The sequence below is a fragment of the Rhinolophus sinicus genome, chromosome 2 (genome assembly GCF_057876585.1).
Source record: "Rhinolophus sinicus isolate RSI-liver-muscle chromosome 2, RSI-T2T, whole genome shotgun sequence".
In the NCBI taxonomy this organism is placed as follows: Eukaryota; Metazoa; Chordata; class Mammalia; order Chiroptera; family Rhinolophidae; genus Rhinolophus; species Rhinolophus sinicus.
Window position 1 is genome coordinate 137,183,505 of NC_142502.1, and position 24,685 is coordinate 137,208,189.

Below are 24,685 nucleotides of genomic sequence, written 5' to 3' on the forward strand. Positions count from 1 at the left end.
GTCTTGTGCTGGGCACTGTCCTGGGTATTTTACGCTCATTCTCACATGTAATTCTCATAGCAACCCGAGGAGTGTAGATAATTACAGTATCCCCATTGAACAGATGAAAAAACAGAAGCTCAGAAAGTTCAATGACTGAGTCAGGGCGCCACAGTTAGTAAGTGACAGAACAGGTTTCCAAGCCGTTTCCAAGACAGCTTTCCAAGGCATTGCCCCATGAATTTTGGTCACAAGAGATGGACAGAGAGCCGGGAGGGCAGCCTAACGGGGGAGGTGGACGAAGAAGGAACATTTGGGATTGTAGGAAGTTGGAATGGTCTCTTCAGAAGCTGCTCAAGTGTGCCCGGCGGCGATCCACGTGGCCAAGGGGTTTTGCGCGCTCAGGGAACCTGACATGCCAGGTGGGGGCGGTGGGTGGGGCGGAAGCCCCGCCCCGTGTCCAGGTGAGGAGCTCCGGGCCGGAAGGGATGGTGCGCCCCCGCAGTGCTCGCGAGGCGTTGGGTGTCGTCGCGGTGGGACTAAGACGGCTCGGCGTCCCGGGACTGGTCCCGCAGGCCGGGCTTTCGGCAGGGGTGGAGGAGGAGTGGGCCGTGCCCTGCCCGGCCCAGGTGCCGTCTCCAGGGGCGGAGTTTAGGAATTCCGCAGCGTGAGCTTCCCGGCCCGGGCCGGCGGGCGGACTTCGAGGGACTGAAGCGGAGCGCACCAGGCAGAGCCGGGCGGCGCGGGAAGCGCACAGGGCGGGCAAACGCGTCGAGCCGCCAGCATGTTTTCTCGAAACCACCGGAGCCGGGTCACCGTGGCTAGGGGCTCCGCCCTGGAGATGGAGTTCAAACGCGGCCGCTTCCGACTCAGCCTCTTCAGCGACCCGCCGGAGGTGAGCGCCCGCATTCGGTCTTCCCTTCCCCTCCGGGACTCCCGCAGCCGCGGCCGCCTCTACCCCGCCCTCGCGCACGCCGGGGGGCGGGGACGCTGCTGGCAGTGTCCAAACCCGTGGTTGTTGACTTAAAAAGTCGGGCGCGGACCGTGTGCACGTTAATCGGACTTGTGTGACCCCAGACACTCCCTGCCCCGGTTGGGATGATTTGCCTCTGCCGGGACAAACTCCGCTTGGACTCAGTTGAAGGGGCCATGGGTTCAATTCCCCAAATGTGCCAGGCCCCTCCTGGGCATCCCCGCGCAAAGGACGGTAGGCAGCTGGGCGGGGCCCAACAGCTTGGACTCTTGGCTTGGACGCCCGCTCCTTCCCCGGGCCGTCAGCCCCATCTCGCAACCTGTCTCAACCGTCTGGGACAGCCTCCACCCTCAGTCTCGACTTCCAGGCCAGACCTGCCCACTTCTCTGACGCTCTTCCCAACCGCTCCTCTGTGCCCCTGAAGGGCTTGGGAAGAGGTGTGTGTGTGTGTGTGTGTGTGTGTGTGTGTGTGTGTGTGTGTGTGTATGTGGGGAGAGGGGCCCCTTTTAATGATTAGGGGTTATTTTCCACACCCACTCCTTTCCTGGGGACTGAGATGAGTCCAGCCCCAAGTCTGACAGTTTCCTCCCGAGCCCAGCGCTTTTCAGGGTGGCCAGGTCTGAGCCCTAGCGAGGCTTCGGAGGGTCTGAGCTAGGGCTGAGAGGGCAAGTAACGACAGCTAAGAGGTTGTCTCCAAGGTCAGCTCTCCTGCCCTGCTGGGCCTGGAAGGGTTAAATGAGGGGGCCTTCCTCCCGCCCCACTCTCTCCGGCGGGGATTCCAGGCCTGGCTTTTGCCTTTTCCCCCCCAGCCTGCCCAGAACAAAGGCCCTTTCACACCCGCGTCCCGATGTCCTGGGCCTTTTCTGACTCAGAAGCTAGTGGGCTTCGGGGACAGGGCCTTTGTCGGGTCTCTCACAAGCAACCCCGCCCGTGGCTAGCGTGGGAGAATGAGGGGCCAGGCCCCGGGACCAGGAGGGAGGGGCCTGTGGGCTGGGGCCGCCCCGGGATAAGCCGGGCCTTTGGGGGCCAGTGCGGAGAGCCGGGGCGGAGCCGCAGGGCCCGGCCAGCCGCCCAGGGGAGTGTGACTCCGTGGGCCTGGGGTGGAGGGGGGGGGGCAGGCAAAGCTGCAGCTGGCTGGGAATCGGGGCTGGTTTCCTGTCTGGAAGGGAAGGGGCCCGCAGAGGGGAGCGGGGGCAGCAGCAGACAGGCACACCCCTGCCTTTCTCCCTCCCTCTTCTCCCTTCTGCTGGAAAAGCGAGGTAATTGTGAGCCGGGGTGGGGGTGGGAAGTCGGGCTGGATGGGGCCCCCAAGTTGGAAGAGGTGGCCCTGGGGGTTGGGCCGCATTTACCCCTTTGTCCCACTCCCAGGGCTCACTTTCCCAAGTCCTCACTTCCGTCGCTCTTCTTCCTCACACTAAGCCAGAACTCCTCTCGGAAAGCTCCTGCCTCCTGACAAACTCCAGGACTCTGTAGAACCTGCTTGAGGCGTCCCCTCCCTGCCCCCTTCCAGCTGTGCCTGCCCCTCAGGCCCTACTGGCACACAGATTCTCTGTCCACCCGGCCAGGGATGTGGGCGGGGGCTGGGGAGGGGCCAGAGTCGGAATGAAAGGGCCTTTTTCTTCCACAGCTGGGAGAACAGCTGCCACCAAAGCAAGACTGGACACTCTGTGCCCAGAGCCCCTTCTGCAGCTGGCCTCCCTTCCCGGGACCCCACTTACCCTCACCTCGCTTTCCTTTCCTCCCATGCCTGGCTCCCACCAGGGCCCTGGAACAGTGGTAGGCAAGGAAAGTTTGTCACAACAGCCAGAGGGGTCTAACAGGAGTGCAGAGGGACAGGGGCACCCTCTGCCCTCTGTCCAGGAGCTGCCCATCTCTTTCAAGAGCAGGGGAGCAGTGGGAGGAGGCATTGTGGGGTAGTGTGGTACCTGCCAGCCCCCTCCCTCTGGAGGGTTTGACAAGGGAAGAGGCACTGGGGGGCACAGAGATGCAGGACAGATTGCACATCCTGGAGGACCTGAATATGCTCTACATTCGGCAGATGGCGCTCAGCCTGGAGGTAATGTCCTGCAGCGCCCCCCACCCCCACCCCCTGCATCCATGCATGCCTCCCATCCCCAGTCTCTGCCTTGCTCACCCCTGCTGGGGCTGAGGGGGGAGGGTGGGCCTGCTCAAAGTGGGGAGAGGGACAGGTGGTTCTGTATGCCTTGCTTGGCCTTCACAGAGAAGGGAAAGGGGACTCTGGGTCAGCATGTAAACATTTTGCTGGCTCTGGAGATGGCAGGGAGCTGCTTATTCATTTATTCTTAAACACATTCATTGAACACTTACTATGTGCCAAGCTCCCTTCTAGATCATGGGATACTTCAGTGAACCAGACAGGAAAGGTCCATTAGACTGGGGAACAGACAATAAACATCAAACACATAAATAATCTCACATAGTGAACTTATGATGAAAATGGGGATGGAATCAACATGAGGTAGGGAGGGCAGCATTAGATGTGCTGGTCAGAGAAGGCTTCAATGAGGAGGCCGTTGAGCCGAGGGGACCAGAAGGGTTTGGAGAGATGTGAAGATTGAAGGAAAGGCTTTCCAACCAGGGCACAGAAAGCTCAGAGGCTCTTGCGTGGGTATGAGTTCCAGTTCCGGTGTGGCTGGAACATAGTTGGGGTGGAGCTCATGGGCAGGGGACAGATATGCAGGGCCTTGAAAGTCATACAAGGCACTTAGATTGTACTCAGTGTGATGTTGGCCTACGGAAGGGTTTTAAGCAGGGGGACGACTCATCTAATGTTTTAAAATGATGGCTGCTTAGGAGACTGGACTCGGTGGGGGTGGGAGTGGGAGAGAATAGGGTTGGCACGAGAGATAGCAGACCACCACCAGATGGGAGGTTGTTACAGCATCAGAGGAGTGAACCTGGTGATTTGGATGAAAGTGCTCGTGGTGGAGAAGAGAAGTGGGTGGATTTCAAACGATTGTAGTAGATCTGACTGGGCTTGCTGATGGATTGGATGTGAGGGCTGAGGCAAAGGACTCCAGGATGATTCCTGGGTTGTGGCTAAGCAACTGGGCGGTGTGGTCATTGACTGAGGTGGGGAAGATGGAGGAAGCTTTGGAAATGACCGTGTGCACTAGGCAGAGGTTTTCTGCTGAGGAGGTCAGAGGCAGGACTGGAGAGAGTCTAGATCAGGAATGGCAATTTATTTCACCTGTGTTGCCCCTCTCAGCCCAAACCCTGATTCCCTGGTCATAGTAGACATTACAATCACTCATGGCACGCTTTACCAGCAAGCCCAGATGTACCTCAGAATCTTTCTCAGCACAACCTTGGCATACATTGTGCAGGTTGTTTCCTTCATAAGGGTGCCAGGCAGAGGCAGGAGTCCTGGCCTGGGTTTTAGGCTGCATCAGGAGGAGGCACCTTTTTCTAATTTGTTTGCCTAGAGAGGGTCACCTTTTTCTAATATGCAGAAAGGTGCCCAATGAGCCTGTCGGGACTCTGACACTACCTGTTTTTCTGCGTTGGTACATGACAAGAAACCTATTTGCCATCCCAGGTCTTCTGCACTGTCCATGTTACTAGTTATATGTGGCTATTTAAATTTATAATTTAGTTAAAATGAAATAAAATAAAAAATGTGGTTCCTTAGTTGCTCTAGCCGCATTTCAAGTGCTAGATGGCTACTGAATATTTCCATCATTGCAAATTTTATTGTTCAGGTTGGTCTAGGTATTTAAATGTTTAAATTCTGCATCCCCCCACCCCCATACCCAAGTAATTTTTCTTCATGGGAGGTTTGCCCAAATTCTGGGGCAGAGGAAGGACCTTAGATTTCACTTTTGTCACCTCTGCTTCAGCTATGGGCTGCGGATGCTGTGTTCTTTCTCCATGAAGCTCAGCAGTACCCTTCCCTCCTCCCTAAGAGAGAGACCCATTGATGTTTCAGGGATTTCGCAAGAGAGGTAGTCATAGAGTAAATCCAAGAAGACTTCCTGGAGGAGGCAACTTAAGCTGCAAGTAAAGGGGAGGTGGGAGTAAGAAAAAGGTTGTTTTTAAATATGTCCTGGGCCCAGGTAGAGGTTAGACTTTCCCATTTAATCCTCAAACAGTGCTATAAAGGAGGTGGAGTACTCCCCTGGTTTACAAACTGAGGCTACAGAGGTTAAATTCTCACAGCTCGTGAAATTCCTAAGCTAGGATTTGAATTTAGCCCTGGTGGAGATTCTGAAGGGAACAGAAGGTGAAGCAGGGTAGGAAGTCCGGGACAGAAGAGAGTAGGAGGGACAGGAAAGGATGTCCCATGTGTGTTGGGGCCTCAGCCCATTACTCATCCTCCTTCAACCCCTTGGGCCCTGACCCTGGATGTCAGTTGGCTGATATCCAACTTTGGGCTCTTTCTCTGGATAGTCTGGTGAAAATGCTGCCTCCTTGGGGAGAAGGTGTGGGCGTAGGGGGTGGGGAAGGGGTGACAAGAAGCTATCCCTGGGGCAGGGAGATGAGTGCAAATCCAGCAACTGCACCAGGATTCCTGAGATGCTCTGTCCAAAGGGTTGGAGCTGTGGTTTCTGTGCCGTGGGAGAATGGATTTGGGGCCTGAGGGCAGTGAGCTTGTGGTAGCAGGGGTGTCTACGGGTAGCAGGGCCCTTAGTCAGGCTCATCCCGGCTGGCCCAGTGACTTCCACAGCCCCAATTATTCCAATTTACACTCTATCCTCTTCCTGCATGCTCCCGGTCAAGGGGTCACCTTGGAGGGAAAGCGCACCGGCCTCCTGCAGTTTGAGATCGCAGCCCTGGGCGGAAGCCCTTTACAGATCGACTCAGGCGCTCCCGGTGCTAGCGTCACACCGTGGTCATGCCACTGAGAGCCCGGAGCCTCGCCTGGCCGCACTCACGGAGGGACCGCCAGCGCCCTGGAGCCCCTCAGCCGTTATCGCGGCAGTTGGGAGCTGATGTCACCAGCGCCCTGAGCGCCGCGGGCGGGGGTGGGGGTGGGGGTGGTTGAGCCGGCACCGGAGCTGTGCGGCTTCCCGGACCTGCGCGCCCTGCGGTGTCTGCGTTGGCGTGGCACGGGCAATGGCCAGGGCTAGGGAAGGATCCGTGAGTGCTGGGGCCGGGACGGAGACGCCAGCTAGGAGGGGGGCTTGAGGACGCCAATCTGTCGTCCCCCCGCCCTGCTCTCACTCGTTTGGGGGTGTTTGTGGCGGAAGCTGGATGCAGAATGGGATGGGGGTTGGCAAGCAGGGAAGCTTAGCAGAGGTGGGACCCTGGTGCCCACAGATAGATATAGCGGTGCTGGGGGGAGCTGTGTAGTCTGGGAGGGCTTCCTGGTGGAGGGGGCTTTGGTACCAAGTTGGCCTATTTCTGAAAGGTCAGGAAGGGTAACAGTACTGAGGCAAGGGGTGTGAGTCTGGTCTTGCCCAGTGGCCTGGGAATAGATAGTGAAGGAAGAATCTGCAGGGAGGCCAAACAAGGCTTTTGCCAGCAGGAATTTAGGGTGTTCATGTCTTAGAGACTTGAAGGCTGGAGCCACGAGGACGGAAGCAAGGGCACAGGGTGTGGAAGAGACCTGGTGTGAGGGAGAAGACAGGTTTTCAGTGGTCATATTTCCCCCCGTCTTCTAGTCCGATGCCTCCATTGGCCTGCCTCCTGAGCTGATCTGCACTGTGTGATGGGGTTAGTCTTCCACCTCTCTGAAGCCTTCCCTGTCACTCAACCAGAAACGAACAGGGTCTGTTGCCTACGAGCATATTTATACCATGACATGGCACTTATGGAGCAGCTATTAATGTCTGCATCTCTTACCAGCTGGATATTCAGTGGAGCCTTGGATGCACCAGTGTTTATTGGGTGAATGCTACTGCTGCCGAAGTAACATCATGAAAACAAGCATCCCCACCATTCATGTGTACCACATGCTGGGCACCCGGCTAATGCTTTACCTTCCTGTCTCACTGAGTCCTCCCAACTCTGGCCCGTGGGGACTATTTTCATCCTCATTTTACAGATGGAGAAACCAAGGTTTAGGGAGGTTGAGTACATTTCCAGTGCTTTTTCAATAAGTTTCTGCCCAGCTTCTCAAGGCTGGCAGGGCTGTGACTTAGACCCAGGTTTGTCTCATGTCAAACTGGTGCCCTCCCCTCTGCTCTGTACCAAGACCTCCAGGGCTCGTTTCCGAGAGAATGGTTCTGAGAATCATGGTGCCTCCCCTAGCCCCCCACCTGGCCCTGTGCACAACCTGCTTACCCCTCATTCCTGACCTCCTGCCTCACCTGCCCCCCATCCCCACTCCTTGCTTCTGTCCTCACCTCCCAAGCTCAGAGCGCCAGCAGGGGGCAAACCCCTAATTTAGGGTGTGTACTGGGTAAACTCTGTAGATGGTATGCTACTTCTCCACTGCTCCCTTGCCAATTTGATACTCCCCCATCACTTGAGTCTTTGGGGTAACCCAGGATGGCTTTTACTATCTGTGTCCATTCCCTTTAGTTGGTGGTTTAAAAAAAAAAAAAAAAAAAGCACATGCCCCACTTATTCTTCAAGTCTAAGGTAGGGCCTGGTACTTTTTCTTTTTTTTTTTTAAACTGAGAAGATTTAAGTTTTTAAAAAGGCAACACAATTTCCAATAGTACAGTAGTAAAGACAGGTACATGTAAATAAGTGTAATAAATCTGTTTTCCATTCCTGGCTCCCAGTCCTGCAAGCACTACTTGTTTATGCGTATCTCTGTCTATGTAAAGGCGTGTGTATATATTGTGCACAAATGGTAGCATACTATAATACTGTTCTTTTCTCACTTCACATTTTTAAGAATGTTTCATATCTGCACACATGTCTAACTCTTTAATGTCTGCACTATTCCATATTCCATGGTAGACATGAGCTGTAAATTATTTAACCAATGCCCTTCTGAATGACTTTTATTCTTGGTGTTTTAAAACGTGGCTTTGCTCACGTGTATAACTATATCTATAGGATAAACTAGATATTGGATGGCTGGATCAAAGGAATATGTGAATTTGTAGTTTTCATAGGTTTTTTCCAAACTGCACTCTAAAGAAGCTGAAGGAATGTATACTTCCCCCATCAAATGCATGAAGGCATCTGTATGCACAAAGCTGCTCTGGTAAATCTTGGGTAGCGGAGGTTGAGACAACCCATAACCTTGAAGTACTTGAAATACAAGTTTCCCCTGGGCCACAGCCCACTTGGGGACTGGAGGGTGTATCTGCTTGTCCCTTGTCTGACATGTCCCTCTCATCCTTCTCCTCACTCCGGCCAGGACACAGAGTTGCAGAGAAAGCTAGACCATGAGATCCGGATGAGGGAAGGGGCCTGCAAGCTGCTGGCGGCCTGCTCCCAGCGTGAGCAGGCTCTGGAGGCCACCAAGAGCCTGCTGGTGTGCAACAGCCGCATCCTCAGCTACATGGGCGAGCTGCAGCGGCGCAAGGAGGCGCAGGTGCTGGGGAAGACAGGCCGGCGGTGAGCGAGGGGGACGCGAGGACTTGGGGGGTGGGTGCCGCATGTGTGTGTCCGGAGTGGGCCACCCTGAAGCCGACCCCCCATGCCACCTTGGGGTTTCAGCACCGCAGCGTGCTGCCCAGAGGTCACTGCTGAGGAGCGAGGCTGGGCTCGGGAAAGCCAGTGTCTCTGGGGAAAGGCTGGCAGTCTGAGGGTTAGTAATGCAAAAGCGCTAATTGGATAACCCTGTCTGCAATCTGGTGAGGCTGGCTGGCTGGCGGGCTTCTGGAAGGCCACTTTTCTCAAAGCTGGTTCACCAAATGGCCAATTTGCTGACTAGCCAATTTACCACAAACTGACACTAGTTCATTTTTTTTTTTTTTTAAAGATTTTATTGGGGAAGGGGAACAGGACTTTATTGGGGAACAGTGTGCACTTCCAGGACTTTTTCTCCAAGTCAAGTTGTTGTCCTTTCAATCTTAGTTGTGGAGGGTTCTGTTCAGCTTCAAGTTGTTGTTCTTTCAGTCTTAGTTGTGGAGGGCGCAGCTCAGCTCCAGGTCCAGTTGCCGTTTCTAGTTGCAGGGGGCGCAGCCCACCATCCCTTGCGGGAGTCGAACCGGCAACCTTGTGGTTGAGAGGACACGCTCCAACCAACTGAGCCATCCGGGAGCTCAGCGGCAGCTCAGCTCAAGGTGCCGTGTTCAATCTTAGTTGCAGGGGGCGCTGCCCACCATCCCTTGCGGGAGTTGAGGAATTGAACTGGCAACCTTGTGGTTGAGAGCCCGCGCTCTAACCAACAACTGAGCCATCCGGGAGGTAGCTCAGCTCAAGGTGCCGTGTTCAATCTTAGTTGCAGGGGGCAGAGCCCACCATCCCTTGCGGGACTTGAGGAATTGAACTGACAACCTTGTGGTTGAGAGCCCACTGGCCCATGTGGGAATCGAACCAGCAGACTTCGGAGTTAAGAGCACAGAGCTCTAACTGCCTGAGCCACCGGGCCGGCCCTGACACTAGTTCATTTTACCTGGGGTTCATGATCAGAGGCAGGGATTGTGGAAGAAATTAATTAAAAAAAAAAAAAAAATTGAAGGGAAAGGCTGCCCCATCACATAAATTAGATTGTGCATCCTAAAAGGGCTCGGCTTCTGGATGTGAAACACAAGCAACCCTGACATTACACTCGGCTGATCTGACAGATCTGCAGTGAAATGGTTGAGGTGATGCTCTGGTAAAATGTTGGAGAAAATAGTTGGCAAATTGATCATTCCAAGAATTGGCCATTTTTGATAAGTTGGTCACTTGGAAAATTGGCTTCTGGCAAAATAGTCTGCTTGAACCCGCAAGGTGAGAGAAGGTTCTAGCTCAGCCCCGAAGGCTGACACAAGGAGAGATTGCCAGGAGCCCTCCAGAGCTCACCCGTGAAGCTACAGGGTAGGCAGAAAACCCATTCATTCTATACCTGCCCCAGAAAGCTGAAGGAAGGGCACGCAGGCAGGGGGACAGCTTCTACTATGAGTTTGTTGTCTCCTGAGAGGCAGTCATCAACAGTCTCTGCCCTGCCCGAGCCCCCACACGGCCTGGACAGTGTGACTTGAGGTGCACCCCAAGTCCCTGACAGCTAACCAAACTGCCATCAGTGCCACGTCATTTAGCTTAAGGCCTAAGTTGCTAATTACATCAGTGGCATCATGAATTAGTGTGGGTAAACTGGCTGTCATCTTAGAGAGACGCATGCTTGGTGGGTTCTGATGCGGGGCAGGGAAGTGAGGAAAGCTGGGTGTCTGGGGCTGTGTAGCGGGGTACTGGGGAATTTGGGGCACTGGGAAAGCTCAGCTTATCTAGCCAGAAGGTAAAGGAGAAACCAGAGCTGAGGGGTAAGAGAGAGGTTTGTGGCAAATGGAACACAAATGTTTCCTACTTGGGTTGTTTTCCTTTTGTTAAACACTGGTCCACTTGATTTTATGACTGACCACGACCCTCCTGTATCTAAGAAGTGATGAGGTGGTGCAGACAAGCAGCTTCCCTTATTAAAAAGAAAGCCTGCAAACTCCTCCGAGCCTGGGGTTTCTCAGAGAAGAGCCCTTGAAAGGGAGTCTGTGGGCCCGTCCCCTCAATTCCCACTGGTCCCTGGCAGGGGTGTAGGGAGGGAGAGTACTTGGAGGGAGAGGAGTCCTGAGCTTGTACTGTGTGAGAGCTAACTGCCTCCAGTGAGCCCAGCAATCCCCTGGGTTAAATCTACAACTCTGCCAGTCCCTCTGGCTGGGCACCTAGGGGCTGCCTGGGCTGGGGAGGGGGCGGTCCTAGAGCCCTTGGGAGCCACAGCCAGGGGGAGTTTGTCTGGAGGCAGGCTGGGACGCTGTGATTTGCCCACAGGCCTTCTGACAGTGGGCCACCCGCCGATCGCTCCCCCTGCCGAGGCCGGCTCTGCATCTCTGGTAAGAAGCACAGTTACTCCAGCTGGCTCCTTGCCCCACCACACGACCCCCTGCCCCGTCTCAACATTTATTCCTACCCCTCCGCCCCTTAGACCTCCGGATTCCACTCATGTGGAAGGACACAGAATATTTCAAGAACAAAGGCGGTGAGTTCCACACACACTGGGACAAATCCAGGGGAGTGACGCGGAGTATGGAGGCTCCTATGTGGGGGTTTGTTTTTTTAACCAGTTTTGCCCTCTTTGTCCCCAGACCTGCACCGCTGGGCTGTGTTCCTGCTGCTGCAGTTGGGGGAAGACATTCAGGACACGGAGATGGTCCTGGTGGACAGGACCCTCACAGACATCTCCTTCCAGAGCAGCCTGCTCTTGTGAGTACCTCACCCCTGTGGCTCCCTCCTCTCTCCACTCTGCTCCAGTACCTGCTGAGGTAGCTTCGGGGAGGGGAAGGGAGGAGAGGGGAGAGCGAGAGGAGATGGGCCTCCCTCTGGAGCTGTCCTGAGCTTGTACCACATGCATCCTCCACCCCACCCCCAGCCCTTGCGCCTCCTGGACTTCTCCAGAACCATCCTTCTCTCTTGCTTCCACACTTCCCTAGCACCGAGGCAGGGCCAGACTTTGACCTCCGGCTGGAGCTGTATGGGGCCTGCATGGAAGAGGAAGGGGCCCTGGCTGGTGCCCCCAAAAGGCTGGCCACCAAACTCAGCAGCTCCCTAGGCCGTTCCTCCGGGAGGCGTGTCCGGGCATCGCTGGAGAGTGCTGGGGGTTCCGGGAGCAGTCCCATCCTGCTCCCCACCCCAGCTGTGGGGTAAGGCCCTGCATTTCCCCACTGCCCTCAGATGCCTGTCCTGGCCACGGGTGACCTCTGAGCTGTGGGGAGCAGGCAGAACCTACTTTGCATGGCTGCCAGGACGTGCAGACAGACATGGGTGAGCAGTGGCCACTTAGCTGGGAGGCACTCATAGCTGGGCCCAAGCCAACTGAGACCCACAGGAGTGCAGAGCGAGCTAGGCTCCCGGGTCTTCACTTCTTTCGCAGCAGCAAACGCATCTCACATGGATGGAGTGCCCTGGTTGGAGGCGGGTGGCCTAGGCTCTGTGGTGGTGCCTACAGGTGACTGGAAGCGCCCGGTGCAACCACTGGGCCTCTGAGGAGCAGTGTGAGAACCTCTAGGGTAACGAACAGAATGATGATTTTAGAGACGGACATGAGTTCAAATCCCAGCTCCACCATCTACCAACTGTACCTTATGGGCAAATTTCTTAACCTCTCTATACTTCAAGCTGCCTCATCTATTAACTAAAGAATGCCATCAAGCTCACAGGGCGGTCATGGGCATATAGTAGGATAAGATATATAAAGCACAGGCTTCGGCACCTAGCAGGAACTCAGTAATTGTTTGTTCCCACCCCTGTGGGGGAGGCAAGCTAGTTATCCATGGGGCTGTGGGAACAGGGCAGACCCACACTCAGCCTTACAGTGCCTGCCATCTAATGTGGCCCTCACTTGCCCTTCACGTGGCTGAGGCCCACTTCTCCATCTGCCCTGCAGTGGCCCTCGTTACCACCTCTTGGCTCATACCACGCTCACCCTGGCAGCAGTGCAAGATGGGTTCCGCACACATGACCTCACCCTTGCCAGCCATGGTGAGTATGTGTGTGCCTGGGGGATGCTGGATGGTGAGAAAAGTGGCCGTCGGATGGTCCCCTTCTGACTCCCCACCTTTACTCTGCACTTCCTCTCCCCGCTAGAGGAGAACCCTGCCTGGCTGCCCCTTTATGGGAGTGTGTGTTGCCGCCTGGTGGCTCAGCCTCTCTGCATGACTCAGCCTACTGCAAGTGGTTCCCTCAGGGTGCAGGTGAGGGGCGCTGACAAGTGGAAAGGCATGGGGGAAGGCAGAGCAGAGCTGGATTTGGGAATGGAAGGACTACGGAAAAATCAAGTTCTGGGTAGGAGGAGGAGTATGGCAGGATGAGAGGACGCTCAGATAGGAGGGTGGGCAGGAAGGAGCAGATTTTTGATGGGGGCTGGGAAGAAGGGTGTTGGGGGGGGTGTGATTCCCCTAGGAAACCTTGAGTCATTTATGCAGCAAGCTGGGGAGCGGCAGGACTGGGCACGAGTGCACGGAGTCCTGAAAGGCACAAACCTCTTCTGTTACCGGCAACTCGAAGATGCAGACACTGGGAAAGAGCCACTGTTTACTATTGCAATCAACAAGGTGATGGGTCCCCTAGTGGTCAAGCCACCAGGTACTGGGGCCCCAGGAGTCTCTCCTTCAGGCCCCAGGAGGGTGGGCACAGACCTCAGAGAGATCCAAGCCTCATGTTGCTCACAGCACCACACCCGGCTGCAGGGCCAGGAATGCTGAGGGACCATATTCTCCGCAGGCAGCATCACTGGAAAACAGTGTCCCTTCTACTTTACCAGCCTCAGCCCCTATCAGTTCTCAGAGAGGATTCTACAACCAGTTTTGGATTTCTCATCCTCCTGCCATCTTCCCCCTCAGAGTCTGATCTCCATCTACTCCATCTTTTCCTGGTTTCCTCTGCCAACCCGAGTCCAATGACCCCCTGTCCCCTAGCCCCTTTGCTGACTTTCCTGCCAGCTTTCATGGAAATAGCGAGGGACCCCAGGTCTCAGCGTTCATGCCTGCCTCCATGCCTTCCCCACCCAGTCCCTCTTTCCCTGTCTGAGGACCACTGTTGCAGCCCCAGTCCCTTCCTACCATTCCTTCCCACTCTGGTCAGTAGGAGGCAAAGGAGAGGGCTTGGTGAAAGCCCCACAAGCCCCTCTTTCCGAGGCAGGACGACCAAGCCCACCCTGAGCCCCTGCTGACTTCTGTGACCAAGGTGGAGCTGGAAGCAGACCCTTTCCTTCTGCAGGAGACTCGAGTCCGGGCAGGGGAGCTGGACCAGGCTGCAGGCCGGCCCTTCACCCTGAGCATCAGTAACCAGTATGGGGAGGACGAAGTGACACACACCCTTCAGACTGAGAGTCGGGGAGCCCTGCAGAGCTGGATGGAAGCTCTGTGGCAGCTTTTCTTTGACATGAGTAAGAGGAGGGGACTGGATTGAACCTTTGAGAAGAATTGGAGTTTGTTATTTTTACCATAAGCCTCTGTTTCAAGAATGTGTGGAAGGGAATGTAGCAGAAGAGAGGGCAGCTTGGCCCTCTCAGTCCTGCCCGCCTCTGCCCGCCCCCAATCAGTGCTCTCCCTTCAGGCCAGTGGAAGCAGTGCTGTGATGAAATCATGAAGATTGAAACCCCAGCTCCCCGGAAACCACCCCAAGTACTGGCCAAGCAGGGCTCCTTGTACCACGAGATGGGTGAGTGACAGTATACTCTGGGAACCTGATGGGAAGTGGGATTGGGGGCTTCCAGGGAACCCAGATAATGGAAGCAGTCAGCAAGTACACTTTGGGCTAAGGCAGAGCTCCGGGGATCCAAGTCCCACCAAATCCTAGTGTATTCCTTTTTCTTCTCCAACTCTTAGAACCACCTCCACCAAAGTTCAAAACAAAACCCCAGAGAACCAGACTCATTTCATGGATTTCTTTCCTAATTTCTTCTTTTTTGTTTCCCTTTCTGCATGCGGATTCCCGTCTCTTCCTCTGACCTTCACTTGCCTGGCATTGCTCTCATGTTTCCTCCTCTTTCTTGATTTCTTCATCCACTTCTTCCCACCCCCCATCCCTGTCCACACTGTACTCTGTATCCCATAGTTTTACCAGAGCCTGGGGCTCCAGGGGGCCCAGGGGAGGGGCTGCTCCTGCAGGATACCGCAATCTCGGCTGAGATCCGGGCTTTGCTTTCCTCCTATTACAGTGACAGGTGATGGTCAGGGTGGGGTAGGCCTGGGCCCTGAGCTCTGACTAGCCCCCTCCCCTTACCCCCTTCCTGGTGCCACAGCTATTGAGCCACTGGATGACATTGCAGCAGTGACAGACATCCTGGCCCAGCGGGAGGGCGCGAGGCTGGAGACCACCCCACCCTGGCTAGCCGTGTTTACAGACCAGCCTGCACTGCCTAACCCCTGCACGCCTGCCACAGTGGCCCCAGCCCGGACCCACCCCCTGCCCTGGGGGCGACCCCGAACGTTCTCCCTGGATGCTGCCCCCCCAGACCACTCCCCCAGGGCTTCCTGCTCCGTGGCCCCTCTACCCCCGCATCGATCCCCACGGCCCAGAGGCCTCTGCAGCAAAGGCCCGCCCCGCACTTGGCTCCAGTCACCGGTGTGAAAGAGAAAGGTACTGCCAACAGGTTTGGCCAGAAGAGGAGATGACCTGTATGCAGCTGGGCTCTGGATACGGCACTGTCTGTGGCAGGTTGGCTAGCTCGGCCTCCCCTTCCTCTGCTGGACTGGGAGGAGGCTGGAGGTGGGGAGCAGAAGCCCCTCAAAGTTGTGGTTGTCATGGTGTTGAGGGACTCATTCCGAGGGCTGGCTGGGACCCCCTAGGCCCTTCCTGGGTGAAAACTGGAACCAACCCTGCCCTACCTCCTGCACTAATCAGCTTTGAGGATGGCACTGAAGAGCCCTGGGACAGAATGCACCTCCTTTGTGACTCCCACGTTAACCATTAAAGTTATTTAACAGCAGCTTTCACCTGGTTCTTGACGACAGGTTGCCTCTCTGCTTGGTCTGGACATGCTCCACCCCCTCCTCCTGGGGCTTAGTTTGTGGTGAAGGATGACTGATGCTGAGTAACGAGACAGGGCTAGGTGTGGAGGTACTTTATATACACCACAGGGAGAAAGGAGGGCTGCTCTCCTCACACGCTGCTGAACCTCAGGATCTCAGCGAGGTCGTAGCCAGTCACAGCGAAGGCGCGGCCTGAGGGATCACAGAATCGGGCGCCACACACCTGGGTGTCGGGCACAGACTCCCCGTGACAGTGTTCCACCTGGGTGACAAGAGGAGCTGCTCAGGGCCTGCTGCCCCAGCTTGGGTCCCCACTCCACAACTCGAGCCATACGTACCTCAATGTGGCCACTCTCCGGGCTTCTGCTCAGCTTCCACATGTGTACAAAGGTGTCCTCGGCCGCAGACAGTAGCTATTTGAAAAAGGCAGGGAAGACAAGTGGGAGTCGGCACATGCTGATGGGACTGGGATAGCTGGACTGGCTAGACCAGGTGCCCGGGTGGGGGCTACACCAAGTGGCAAAGACAAGCTTGGACAGTTCCTTTCAACATCCCAGCACCAGGAACAAGGGAATGTAGGGATGGAGGAGGACACTGACCTTGCCCACCTCGGGAGCCAGGTCCAGGGCACAGATGGCCCGGGCATGGGCGTTGATCTGGACATGTAGAATTCCTGTACTGGCCTCGTACAAACGTACTTGCCCGTTCCCATAGCCTGCTGCTACAGTCCCCTGCCACAACTGCACGGAAGTACATGGGACCCTGCAAAGGTGATGCCCCACTTTAATTTCCCCAGACCCAAGCACACTCCCCACCCTGAAGCTACCCTCAGGAAGGCCTCAGCTGCTTCTGCCTCACCTACCCAAATCCTGGAATTCTGGTGGATAATGTGAATTCAGGCCCTGATTGCCAGACGCACAGCAAGCCGGAGTCATCTGCTGTCACCATGTCAGCCACGCAGTCCTGCGGGGAAAGGCAGGATCAGCCCTGCCCTTTCTTCCCTGCTGGGTCCTATATACAGGGGAAGGGAGGCAGTATTTATTTGCATCTTTGCCTCTCCAGGGAAAGGAAAGATGTGGAGCCCTCCACAGGCTGGACCCAGGGTTCCCTCAGGAAGCAAAATGCTTTCCTTGCGTTCTTTGGACCCTTCCCACACACACACCACGTGTTAGGAGGCAGCATACAATTGTCCTCAGTGGATGGATGATGAAACAGGCCATAGGGTTGTGACATTCTGGAGGTCTAACAGAGAGCCTGTCACAGTCATGTCTAGACTCCGCCTTGTGACCCCCAACTCCAGGGAGCCACCATAGCCCATGGACCTAGCTCTGGGCCAGGTTCAGTGGAGAATATGAATTAGAAGAGACAAACCAGGTCGTCAAGAGGTTTGCAATCCAATTAGGGACAAAAGAGTTGTCTTTGAAAGCGGTACCAATTCAGGGTTCAGCTAAGGGAGATCAGTGGGAGCTAGAATAAGGAGAAGGCTTCCTGGAGGTGGTGGCACTGGAGGTAGGCCTGACAAGGTAGGACTTGCCCAAGTCCAGAGAAGGAAGCTGCACATGTTAGAGCTAGAAACCATTTGTCCCAACTCCTCAACTTACGCCAGCATTGAAAAGTGTTAGTGAACTATTAAATGCCATGTAAACGTAAAGTATCTGGCTTCATCACTGGACCTCAGGTTGCTGATACCCAGGAAAGTGCAGTAATTTGCCCAAAGTCATCAGCTGATTAGTGGCAGAACCAAGAACCAGAATCCAGGTCTGTTGCGTCCCAAGGGGGGAAGGCTCCCAGGCTCACTGCAATTGGAAGGGGGAATCCACTCACCTGTCCCTGGGCAGGCTCGCTGGCAATGTCTGTGATTGATGTTGGGTGCGCAGCCAGCTCTTCACTCAGTACAATGTTGGGACCCTTGGCTGGTATGTCAAATACCAGTACCCGGCCTGACCATGTTCCTGCAGAAGCAGTGCGTCCTGGTCCTCACTAGTCTCCAGCCACCACGCTCAGCACCCCCTCCATCCCAGAAACCTTAGTAACAAATTCACTTCTCACTGTTCCAACAGTTCTGCCCCTCCATGATGACCCTTATTCTATCCTACCCTGCACCTCTGAACCTTTCCACGCCTTTTTGGAGTCTCGCATGCCCCCCTTCACTTCTACGCTTTCCTCTAACCCTCCACAATTTCCTCAGACCTTCAGCATCCTCCTGGCCAAAGTCCACACTCCTATGACTCCCGCAGCCCCCAAAGTCTTCCCCTTGGCCCCCTCACCCACACAGATGAAGTGGCCACTGCAAGCAATTCCTCGGGCAAACACAGCCTGTACTGAGTAGGAAAGGGGGAAAGTATTAGACATAGAGCCTCTTCCAGCCCCAGAAAACACTCCCTACCCCCACCCGACTCAGTCCTGCAGGTACCTGGAGAGGCATCTCCAGAGTCCAGCGCGTGCCAATAGACCATGACGGAGCCATCAGACTCATACACCTAGAAGATGAGGGCAAGGGCAGGGGCACAACCCAGCTAACCTTTGCTGCACTCTGCTGAGCCTGTCGCATACTCATCTTAGCGTTAGCCCATTTAATCCTCAGAACAACTCTGGCAGAAGGCACTACTTTTATTCCTATTGTACAGAGGAGGACATGGAGGCTCTGAGAAGTGAACTCAATTGCCCAAGGGCATACAGCTAGCAAAGGGGCAGATAGTGGAGATGGCACTTGAGAATTGGAAAAGATAGAAGAAGGCAAGACGATGAGAAATAAGGAAGAGTGGGCTAAGCATGTGTAAACTTCGGGAGTGTTTAGAAGAAAGTGGGAAAGGTCTCAGGGCCTTGGAGGGGTTGAGACGCCTCTAGTGGGGGAGGATAGGTAGGTCCTCCTCTTACCTGTATTCCTCTATGTGAGGTGAGCACCAGCAATACTCGGAAGGGAAGGACACACCAGTGGACCTGGGGCGAGGTGGATCAGGGCAGGAAGAAGTGGTCAGAGCAGGGGACACGAGGACTCAGAAAAGTGGAAATTCAGAGGGTTAGGGAAAGCCTATTTGAAGTTTGGCGAGAAAGAACAGGGGTTAGGGCTGGGTTCAGCAACACCACCCCTAAATCCATGCCTTACCTGGGTGATAAGTGCGGGGCTCACTCCGGCTCCCTCTTTAGCGTGGAGCTGGCGCTGGGCCAAAGGCACACCCTCAGGAGCAGCGCTCAGAAGTTGGGCGCTGGGTCCATGGACTACCCCAAAATGTGTGAGGTTGCGGACGGGCAACTGCAGCACACTGAGGTTGTTGCACAGGGCGGCGGCAGAACCACCAAGGGGAATGGAGCGCTCCCGACGGAACATGCTGGAGGAGAGACGCCCGAATCACCAAAAGAGCAGGGTAAACAGATGGCAGCAGTGATTCCTGCGGAGGGTCGGGGGGTTCCTGCGGGGTGTCGGGGGGTTCCTGCGGGGTGTCGGGGGGTGCCGTAGTGAGGCACTGGGGAAGACTCCTGAGATTGGGTCATGATGTAATGGTGGACCCCCAAGGACAGTGATGGGGGTTCTGGCATAGGGAGCGTCTCGTGGAGCAGGAGAGGGGAGCCCTAGGGCTGTCATGGGGCGATGGGGGAATTCTAGAGGAGGAATGGTGATGGCACAGGACCCGGTGGCCCCAAGTGCCCGAGCCAAGGCGGGTTGAGGCAGGGTAGCTCCCAGGTCGTTCCTCCCTTGGTTCGGCTCCCAGAAGCCCCCGGCCCGGGTCAGAGGTCACACCCGTAGCCCCAGGTCGGCTTGCCTGACGCCAGGATCCTTCCGTCCCTCCGAATCCGCCGCCACCATAGAGACGACGCACGTACGCACGGCCGTTGGGCGGGGCGAGCAACCCAAACGTACAGCGCGTGGAGCGGTTGCCAGGGTAACTATGGGCGGGGCGAGCGGCTCTGCGCACTGTTTGGTTGTCGGTGCGACGGTTAGGCAGAGGGTACAGCGTCCGGGCAGGGCAGCGGCTGAAACCTAGGGGTTGGAGAGTCAGCTGCGGCGATGACGCACGAAAGCTCGGTGAGCTTCAGCTCAGCTCGGGGTGCGCCAGAGCCGGGATCGGCCTTTAAGGTCGGTGTCGGAAACCGTGAGCCAGCTATGGGACACCCGGTGCCCGCCCGCCCACGCAGGCGTACAAGATGACCAAGGAATCCACGTCGGATACCTGGGCGGAAAACCTACACCTGCACCACGCCCACTCACACTCTCGCTTTGTCGCACTCGGAAGCTGAGGGAAGGGGTCAGATGGGTGGTGCAGAGTCCAAGAACAAGAAGTGACTTGGAAATAACTAATGCATGTAATAAGTCTCTTACGTTGAGGTACCTATTTAAATGTATAAATCAGGCATTGGGGACAGGTGTTGCCAAATAAGTTACCCGCTTTGAGAGTTTCAGAAGGAAGAAATGGATTAAGGAACTCAAGAGGCTGCACTTGAAAATCAAATCATTTTAAAACCAAGCAATTTTAAAATAAAACAGATTTGAAGAGCCTTTGTGTAACAATATGTCTGGCATCTCTGGTCAGGCCACATCTAGGCATGGTCACTATTACGGGTGTCACATGAGAGGCTGGGAGGGAAACTACGGAACTGGATTCTCCTCTTCCAGCCCTACCTGTCCTGCTCTGGCCAAGCCTAAACCGGACTTTGGGCCATTACCTAGGCTTGCCACCAGGGTTGTTCTCACTAGCAGAGAGGGCAAATGAGACTTAAGGGATTTTGAGTTCAGTGTGTGAAGTTTAGAAAACACCAGACTTGGGGGAGAATGAATTTTGGGCAACGTCAATATGAGTCAATAAAGTCGGGGGTGAGGAGGCAAAGGTTTGGGAAGATTACATTTGGAGATCAATTTTAGAAGGAACCAAGTTCAAGGAGACTGTTGTGGGGAAGTGAGGAGACTCCCAAGAATCTGCTAGGAAATTCCTATGTCCTGAAATGAATCTTTGGGACTAGTCTTTTTCTAAGTGGATTTTTCTTGATTGTAAAGGGATACAAACTAACTGTAGAGAACTTATAAAATAAGTAAGAGCTTAGGAAAGAAACAGGCCCATTGTTAAAGTTTCGGTGTTTTCCTTTTCTTCAACAATACTGGTTTACCTTATCTTTGATCATGCTTGATATGTAATTTTGTATCCTGTTTCTTTCATTTAACATTAGGTCATTTACAAATTCTTAAAGATTACCTTCAATAATTGCGTAATATTTCATCATATAGATAGTGCACAATTAGCCATCTATTCTCTTTTTGTTAGATATATGTTCTCAATATTCTGATATTATAAATCACACCACAGGAAATATGTTGGAGAATGTATTTTTATTTTCATTTCAGAGTATGCCTTTGAGTGCATATATAAAACTAGAATTGATATTTTTGAAGATTAGACATATTTTCAAATGTTTATTAGTGACCCAACAGTTCCACTTTTGTGAAATGTTATGTCGTTTGCTTATTTTCCTTTGTAAAAATTTTATTTAAAAAAATTTTTTTTCAATTACAGTTGACATTCACTATTATTTTAGTTTCAGGTGTAAGGTTTTTCTTATGTGAGTTTTTAATATAATTTGGGGATATTTATTTTTTTCATATTTGCTATAAATATTTTTTGTTTGGGAAGCAGTATAAAGTCAGGCTCTAGGGTCACACTTGCATATGAATCATGATTCCACTACTTCCTTGCTGTGTGATCCTGAGAAAATTCTGTAAAATGGGGATAAAAAGAGTATGTAGTCTAAAAAAATGTAGGAATTGAGTCAATATATGTAACTTTAAATGCCAGTGTTTACTTTACATGCCAGCAAATGGAAACCACTATCAGCTTGTAAGTAGGAATGTTTTAAAATATAAGTAGAGGAAAATTTGACTTATATGTATATACCTATCTATTTTTTAAATTATTATTACATTACTTTTATGCTTAAGCAGTTCTTTCTCGCCCAGAGGTTATATGACAATTTATCCTATTTCCTACATTTAATTTTTGTTTATATTTTTGTTTTATGTGTGTGTGTGTGTGTGTGTGTGTGTGTGTGTGTGTGTGTGTGTTTATCCTTTACTGCATCTGGAATTTATTTAGAGGCATATTGTGAAATGAGGATCTAAGTTGATTTGGAGGACGGGGAGGAGGAGAGGAGGCTCTAAACAGCATCAATAATACCAGCACCATATATTGACTGTCTTTCTCAAAAACTTTGAACACGTTGAACTGTGAAGTTGGAGCTATGTATAGCCTGGGTGTACTGTGTGATCCCAAGCAAGTACTGGTTAACTTGTGTCAAGTTTCGGTTTCTTTGTCAGGGAAATGGGTTTAGTGAGCTGTTATGAAAATTAAATTATCTATGTCAAACACCTAAAGAGCATCTGTTACTCGGTAGGCTCTTACGAGTAGTAAATTGTCCCTTTCAAAAGGTTTTTCCTTACTACTGGATAACTTGAGAAAGCTTCTCCCTAGCCTATAGTTGCTTCTCTGTTCCACTCCTGGGTTTCCTGCACTGATTGCCCTCTTCCTTTCCCACAGAGGCAGGCCCGAGACCGCGGGGTGACCCGATCCAAGGCAGAAAAGGCACGGCCGCCTACGGTGCCGGTGCCGCAGGTGGACATCGTTCCTGGGAGGCTCACTGAAGCTGAGTGGATGGCGCTGTCTGCTCTGGAGGAAGGCGAGGACGTGGTGGGGGACATCCTGGAGGAGCTGCTGGCGAGAGTCATGGACTCTGCCTTCAAAGTCTACCTGACTCAGCAGGTGGGCCTTGATCCGGGTCCTCCAGACCCACTTCCCGACTCTCCAACAGTCCCTGCCCAGCTGAGACCCCTCTCTTGCCTCCACAGTGCGTTCCATTCACCATCAGCCAGGCTCGGGAGGCCATGCTGCAGATCACCGAGTGGTGCTTCCTGGCCCGGGACGAGGGAGAATCTGCAGTGGCCGAGGACCCCACATGGGGCGAGGATGAGGAGCCCTTGCCCTGTCCAATTGACGCTTGGGCTCAGGGATGCGTGCCCGTGCTGCACGCGCCCGCCTCCGTGGGGCTGGAGGAGACCTTCCAAAGTGAAGTAAGCCCAACCCCCAGCTCCCTCTGACCCCTACGCCTACCCCAGCGGGATCTTAGTTCTCCTCAGGGCCTCTCTGGACTCCTTCACCCTTAGTTCCTCTCTCGTCTTCCTGACGTCTTACTACCTACCTCCCACCCCCATCCCGGGTGCATTTCCCCAGGACCAAGAGAGCGCGGACCAGATTTCTTTAGGAAGATCGTGGATGGATAGAGGCTTTGAGGAGCGGATGGAATCTTGGGAACATTCTCGCAAGCTGAGAGAAACCCCCAGTCCCCTGTCCACGCCGGAGCTGTTTCAGGAGGTCGGGCCCGGGAGTCCTTTAGAGGAACTGGAAGGCAAGGGAGGAGGCCACTTGTCCTCTGCTGAGTCCTCGAACGTGAGCCTCCAACGGTCGTCATTGTCGGTGGAGATGGCTCCCGCCGGCAGTTCCCACCCTTCTGTGGCGCTGTCCTCGGTAGCCAGCCCCCAGGAGTGGGCCGAGAGGGCACAGCCCCTCAGCTCCCAGTTCTCGCTGGGGGACCTCTACTGTTGCACGCCGCAGCTGCACGCGGCTGGAGACCTGCCAGGGCTCAAAAAGGAGGAGGTGCCCTGTATAGCCTCCGGCGGCAGCATGATGTTGGACGGCTCCTCTGCGGGTGGTCTCGCAGCGCTCCGCCCTTCCGCGTCCTTCCGGCCGCAGCCCCAACCGCAGCCCGAGCGCGCAAACGTGTGGCTGAGCTCGCGTTCCCACAGTTCCTACAGCGCCCACCGCGAAGCGGCGGTGGGACGCCTGGACCCCGCACGGCTACCGCGCCACTGGGTGTGCCCCCTGGCTGAGATTGTGGACGCAGGCGACATGGAGCCCTCCCTGGAAACCTACCGTAGGCGAAGGCGGGGCGATAAGATGGAGGCCTGGGCCAGATGTCCAGCCACCCGCCCCGTTGTCCCTGTCTCCCGGGCAGCTTTCTTTCCTCACCCTCCTGGAGTTCCTTTCCGTTCCCTGTGCCGGGGTGTCCAATTCCCCACATTAAGCATAGGCCAACCACCGCCAGGCTTCTGGTCAAAGCTGCCCTTGCCCAGACCCAAGAGCCGCTTTCTCTACACTCACCGGGAGCTCCCCAAAGTGGCCCGCAGTCCCAGACCCCAAATGTGGCCTGGTGCAAAGTGGCCCAGGGGCTGGGAGGGGGACGCCATGTTGCTGGAAAAGCTGTGGGCGGGCCGCACCCACGCACCTTCTCAGCGCGTGGACCTGCGGTATAAGGAGCCCCCAGATCCTAACAGGTGTCCTCATCCTGAGCTCCACGCCCTCGAGGCCACGTCCCAGCTAATGTGGGAGCCCATGGTGCTGCTGGAAGCCATGAAGCTGGCTCCTGGTGTGAGTCTATGGAACCCAGCCACCCAGATGCTGCTCAGATCTGGCACACCCCAGCAGGAGGACGAAGAAGGTGACACCTCTCCTCCCATCTAACAGCACCCCATCCAGACAGGTGCCCAGAAGTCCCAAGTGACTGTGCTACAGCTAACGAAGAACTCAGCCCCTAAAATGTGATGACCCCTCCAAGCTCCTGCCCCATTATGAGCCCTGAACCTCAACAAGTGGGAATCCTACCTTCCTTCTGTCTGCTTGCCAGAAATAAACACCTCAGTTGCCTTAACAATTGGCCTGATATCTGTCAGTTTCTTCCAAGGGTGTGTGTATTCTTACTGAACTGGAGAGGAGCAGGTGTCTTACAGGCCTGGAAGAGAAGAGAACACTGGCTCTAGGGAAGAAACCCATTTCCACCCTTAGGAGACCTGCTTCAGGACCAAAGCTACTCCAGCAGAGGCATTCAGGAGAACCACTCCTGTCCCCACAAAGGAGCAGACATGAGGGTTATACGTGAGATCTATCTCAGTTGAGAGAACTTAGTCTGCTTTCAGTTGGGGAAGAAGGGGATGGCCCAGCTTAGGCAGAGTGGTTCCAGACATTAGGAATTTGATTTCTCATTTCTCTGGTTCCTGGAGCTCTATCAATTCCAAGTTTCACTTGGAGACAAATTTGAGCCCATGTAGGACTCAGAGAAGCCCTGACCCTTCTGTTGATTTTTGACTTGGGGTGAGGCAATGAAGTGGCTGGGGCACACAATTTAAGGAGGAACCTGCTCTCAGGTTCAAACAGGTTGCTTGAACAAA

The 24,685-nt window shown here is 54.3% G+C and overlaps 3 protein-coding genes across 12 annotated transcripts; 2 read left to right on the forward strand and 1 right to left on the reverse strand.

Annotated features, from left to right (window-relative positions):
- Positions 1 to 455: 455 nt before the first annotated feature.
- Positions 456 to 15,440, forward strand: RTKN (rhotekin). Of its 8 annotated transcripts, XM_019750299.3 has the most exons (13): positions 2,072 to 2,211; positions 2,580 to 3,008; positions 8,232 to 8,431; positions 10,784 to 10,845; positions 10,938 to 10,991; positions 11,098 to 11,215; positions 11,443 to 11,652; positions 12,396 to 12,490; positions 12,596 to 12,702; positions 12,934 to 13,062; positions 13,727 to 13,895; positions 14,066 to 14,170; positions 14,754 to 15,440. In XM_019750299.3, exons 2-13 carry the CDS (start codon positions 2,937 to 2,939, stop codon positions 15,080 to 15,082), a joined length of 1,650 nt encoding a protein of 549 aa, XP_019605858.2. In that variant the 5' UTR covers positions 2,072 to 2,211; positions 2,580 to 2,936; the 3' UTR covers positions 15,083 to 15,440. The 8 variants fall into 8 exon arrangements, with proteins under 8 accessions (XP_019605855.2, XP_019605865.2, XP_019605864.2 ...); XM_019750296.3 differs by lacking the exons at positions 2,072 to 2,211; positions 2,580 to 3,008 and adding an exon at positions 456 to 874; XM_019750306.3 differs by lacking the exons at positions 2,072 to 2,211; positions 2,580 to 3,008; positions 14,754 to 15,440 and adding exons at positions 642 to 874; positions 14,567 to 14,701.
- A 120-nt stretch (positions 15,441 to 15,560) lies between these two features.
- WDR54 (WD repeat domain 54) lies at positions 15,561 to 19,374 on the reverse strand. The gene is made up of 10 exons (XM_019750309.3): positions 19,245 to 19,374; positions 18,590 to 18,812; positions 18,361 to 18,423; positions 17,897 to 17,963; positions 17,751 to 17,804; positions 17,308 to 17,435; positions 16,346 to 16,446; positions 16,083 to 16,245; positions 15,822 to 15,896; positions 15,561 to 15,745 (listed from the first exon to the last, which is right to left on the reverse strand). Exons 1-10 carry the CDS (start codon positions 19,286 to 19,288, stop codon positions 15,614 to 15,616), a joined length of 1,050 nt encoding a protein of 349 aa, XP_019605868.1. The 5' UTR covers positions 19,289 to 19,374; the 3' UTR covers positions 15,561 to 15,613.
- Position 19,375: 1 nt separating this feature from the next.
- Positions 19,376 to 24,168, forward strand: C2H2orf81 (chromosome 2 C2orf81 homolog). 3 transcript variants are annotated; one of them, XM_019750295.3, is made up of 4 exons: positions 19,376 to 19,507; positions 22,005 to 22,226; positions 22,313 to 22,534; positions 22,695 to 24,168. In XM_019750295.3, the coding sequence occupies exons 1-4, from the start codon at positions 19,490 to 19,492 to the stop codon at positions 23,979 to 23,981; spliced, it is 1,749 nt and encodes a 582-aa protein (XP_019605854.3). In that variant the 5' UTR covers positions 19,376 to 19,489; the 3' UTR covers positions 23,982 to 24,168. The 3 variants fall into 3 exon arrangements, with proteins under 3 accessions (XP_019605854.3, XP_074188315.2, XP_088652207.1); XM_074332214.2 differs by having other exon boundaries at positions 19,400 to 19,558; XM_088796081.1 differs by having other exon boundaries at positions 19,468 to 19,807.
- The last annotated feature ends 517 nt before the right edge of the window (positions 24,169 to 24,685 follow it).